The sequence below is a fragment of the Rhagoletis pomonella genome, unplaced genomic scaffold (assembly GCF_013731165.1).
Source record: "Rhagoletis pomonella isolate Grant_MI unplaced genomic scaffold, Rhpom_1.0 Rhpom_scaffold_00004, whole genome shotgun sequence".
Lineage (NCBI taxonomy): Eukaryota > Metazoa > Arthropoda > Insecta > Diptera > Tephritidae > Rhagoletis > Rhagoletis pomonella.
In genome coordinates this window covers 7,830,602-7,834,717 of record NW_023458558.1, presented here as the reverse complement: position 1 = coordinate 7,834,717, position 4,116 = coordinate 7,830,602, and the positions used below count along the sequence as shown (strand labels likewise).

The 4,116-nt window shown below is 41.3% G+C and overlaps 1 protein-coding gene across 1 annotated transcript; it reads left to right on the top strand.

The window, feature by feature from the left end:
- Positions 1-1,127: 1,127 nt before the first annotated feature.
- Positions 1,128-3,818, top strand: LOC118736910 (serine/threonine-protein phosphatase 4 regulatory subunit 3-like). Its single transcript, XM_036467042.1, has 4 exons — positions 1,128-1,466; positions 1,557-1,684; positions 1,757-2,781; positions 3,413-3,818. The coding sequence occupies exons 1-4, from the start codon at positions 1,453-1,455 to the stop codon at positions 3,509-3,511; spliced, it is 1,266 nt and encodes a 421-aa protein (XP_036322935.1). The 5' UTR covers positions 1,128-1,452; the 3' UTR covers positions 3,512-3,818.
- The last annotated feature ends 298 nt before the right edge of the window (positions 3,819-4,116 follow it).

Genomic DNA, 4,116 nt, shown 5'->3' with positions numbered 1-4,116 from the left:
GCGAAATGAATTAAAGCGACTTATGCATGCGTATAAACGTAGTAAATTACGAAAACGATTCAGCGGACGAACTAGCAAGGTGCGGATCCCATGCAAACATTACCGAAATTTATTAATTGAAGGCCAAGCAGAGGTGGAACCGTACAGGATCGTACAGTCCTGGTGGTGTCCTACGACCCACTTAAAAAGCAAAGAAAGATACCTACAAACTTACTGCCGAAAGTAGTGAAAACATATTGTCAAATGGGATTAAAAATTAGGTTTATCGATTGATTTGAATCAGGATAGGTCTTTAGCCGGGTACATGGGCTGCGAAATCGGTTATCTGTCAGTTTTTGGCCCATAATATCATCGGTAAAGGTATGGATAAAAAAGATAAAGTTGTCTCAAAATATGTCGCCAAATTTTGATTTCAAAATATGACAGTGAAAACCAGTCGTAATGTGTACTAAAATTAATTAAAGCCGCCAAATGGTTGTGGTTGCTTGTCACCAGGGTGACATCCCATTAAGCCAACCAAACATTCATCGGAACAACTGTTAAGCTGTCAATGTTTCTATTTTCACACGATTGCAGCAATCTGCTTGATTATAAGCTAATTTTATACATATGTATGTGACACGTAAAGTTAAAAGGGACCTACGCTCAGAAAAAAAGGTTTCGAGAAAAACGACTTTAAAGTTTACCAAGTTGATTTTGATGCTTCTGAGCGTTTTAATGGATTGAAACTCGTTACTCGGGTGTTTTTGGTGTCGCTGATTACGAATGCGATGTTAGTTTTCTAAAATTCAAAATGGCGGATCCAATATGGCGAATGACTTTTTTAAAAATTGATCGGAATCGCTTGAAACTCGTTACTCGGGTGTTTTTGGTGTCGCTGATTACGAATCCGATGTTCGTTTTTTAAAATTCAAAATGGCGGAAAAATTTAAAATTTTTTCGGATTCATGTGAAACTCAAAAATGTCGTTGACACCGAATTTTGAAAAACTAACAAACATACATATGTATTGTATTTTCAAGTGAATTGTTTCGGTTATTTTCTTGTTATAATATATGTGTTTTTTATTTTTGTATCCGCAAAAAATGTTAGGCAAATATTTTTAATCGCATATTTTACTCGTTTATAGGGCATATTTTTGTATTTTGAGTGCATGACATTCCGAGCCCTACATATAACAATTATTATTTTTTAAACAGGCATATAGTTAAAGGAAACTTATTCGCACCAGTTGTTGACGCATTCATTAGAAACAATGGCAGATATAATTTACTCGAATCGGCTATATTGGAACTTTTTGAGTTCGTGAAACTTGAAGACATCAAAACACTTTGCGTCTACTTCGTGGAGAATTTCAGCAAAATATTTGATGAAATCGAATATGTGCAAACATTTAAATATCTCAAAAATCGGTACGACCAGTATCAAGACCGAATAAAGGATCGCGACAAGATGTCGCTGGATACGTAAGTGGTCATATTTTAAATAAAAGTCTACATTTGATCATTCAAGCATACTAACGTACGTTGTTTTTTTTTTATACGTAAATAATGTAGCGGCATACCAATTATACGTAGTCGCTTCCGCCGAGATCCGCGACAAATGGACGACGAAGAGGAAATGTGGTTTAATGAGGAGGAAGATTTCGCCGACGAATATGATACCTACAACAGCGTTATGAAATGTAAGTTTTCTAGTCCCTACATTTTTCTAACTTTCTTCTCCCATTTTGAACATATTTCTTTGGCATTTGCAGCCGTTACCGAAAAGAATGGCCCTTCACAATCTCCGTCGCAGCAGCAATCATCGATTCAACAAAAGTCGCCACCTCAAGGCGGTCTGCTCGGCAGCAGTAGCAGCGTGAATAGTTTAAGCTCCACAACGACCACTTCAACGACATTGACACCGGCTGTGGGAGTTAGTGGCATCGGTGGGGTCTCATCCATCAGCGGTGTGAGTCTCAGTGATGTGGTTTCAAATGCGTCCAATAGCGGTAGTAGCATTGACCATTCACAGTCTGCCGCTGCTGCTACACAGGCGCATCTAGGCGCAGCTGCTGTGGCCGCCAATATAGCGCTCCACCACCAACAGCAAACGGCACTACACAATTTCCAGCAACAGCAACAACAGCTAAATCTAAATAGCACATTGGTCGCAGCAGCAGCGGCTGCTGCGGCTGGTGTAGCTAGCACATCGGCAGCTAGTGCCGCGCATTTAGAAGCGCAGAACCAACATCATCACCAGCATCAGCATGCAGAGCGTTCGCACGAAGATCCCGATATTGTAGAACTGCGACAGCATTTGGTTTCCATTGTACCACAACATCAAGAATTAGCATTGGCCGGTGCCGCCACTTCATCATCAACTGCCGTCACAGCATCACCATCGTCAGCGGTTACAGCTCTGCAATCGCAATCGTTGTCATCAGCATCGATAGCGGCGCCATCCACATCGACCGCTTTGTCAGAGTCGGCGGCTGCCGCTGCAGCAGCTGCTTCACAGCTACTAACATCGATTGCATCGAGTGATGCCGTCGCTGCGGTGGCAGCCGCTGCAGCGGCAGCTGTGGCGGCCACGGTAACTGGTGTGACACCTAATATGGCTGGTGCTGGTGGTGGAGGAGTAGTAACTGCGGCGAATTTGGCAGCAGCCGCCAATGCCGCGGACACTTTGGCGCTAAATGTTGTGAAGCACAACGATAGCGTCGATAATATGGGCAGCGGCAACGGCAAAGAAGGAGCTATTTCGACCGTCGTCACTGGGGAGAGTATTTTGAAAAAGGTAGGCGAGAAATATAATAAACTACAGTATCCAAATATTTGGCGCCGACATTTTTGTTAAGTGCTTGGCCAAGCTTCTCCTCCAAAGTGGTTTTGTGTGTCTTGATCTTGTTCCACAAATGGAGGGACCTAGAGTTTTTCGCCGCTTCAAACCGGCGGATGGTTTTTTTTTATGAAAATCTTTCTTTCCGAGGTGCCGAGAGGCGACAGCTACTTATAGAAAAAACCGTTTCTATTTTTAGATGTTCCTCGGACCAGGTATCGAACCTTGGTCTTACCGAGCAGAAGTAGGCACCGCTAACCACTAACATTCTCACGACAGTCTGGTCTACGTAACTGGAGCGACCCAGATTTATATTTGGACAACGACTGTCACTTCAGCAACGTTCCCATCAAAAGCTATTTGGGGAACTTGTATGTTGTTACAATAAAACACACCTTTAAATACTCGGCTACTGCGGCCACGGTATTCCAAATAGCATAGCTATTAAAGTCATTGGGGGGGTCACATAACTTATGTGCGGTATTAAGCTGTAAATCAGAATTCGACTTGCATCAAAAAGTCAGATAGAGACATCGCAGTCTTTCGCATTAAATAATCTCTGGTATATCGATATTTGCTTAATTTACAGGGTCTTGTCGACTATGAAAGTGACTCTGGTGATGAGGACGACTACGAAGAAGAAGAAGAGGAAGAGTCGCCGCATCAGAAGAAGCCACGTATGGCATAGCAAAATTACGCTACTAATGCAGCAGCCGCAGCCGCGGCGGCAGCAGCAGCAGCGGCCGCAGCGGCTGCAGAATCAATTATTAAAACATTCGCAACAATGTCTTCAACACATTACAACAACAATTTGTAAAAGAAATAGCCATAAAATAAACTTGCAGTAGCCAGTGTCGTGCCGTGCAGACTCGTACACACCAGCAGCTGCAACAACAACAAAAACAATTACAACCATAGGTGTAACAGAAATACAATAAACATGATCAAATAATTATCGATAACAACAAACTGCAGTCTGCCATTGTAACAAAAAACAAGTAGCAACAGCAAGTTACAGAAGAATGCGAACGTAAGAAATTGTATGGATTTTTTTTTTTTTGTGTTGATTGTTAATACGGACACTGCTGATGGATGGACGACAGACAAAATTATAACAAACTAAACATGCATACATAAATAATTATACATAAATACATACTACATACAAGTATATAACGCGTAATCTACTAGAGAATAAATAAAATGAAATTAATTTCGCAAAATACTAATTAAATAAATTTTGTCGAATTATAAATGCATATATACATAAATATTGTATGAGTGGAAAAACGG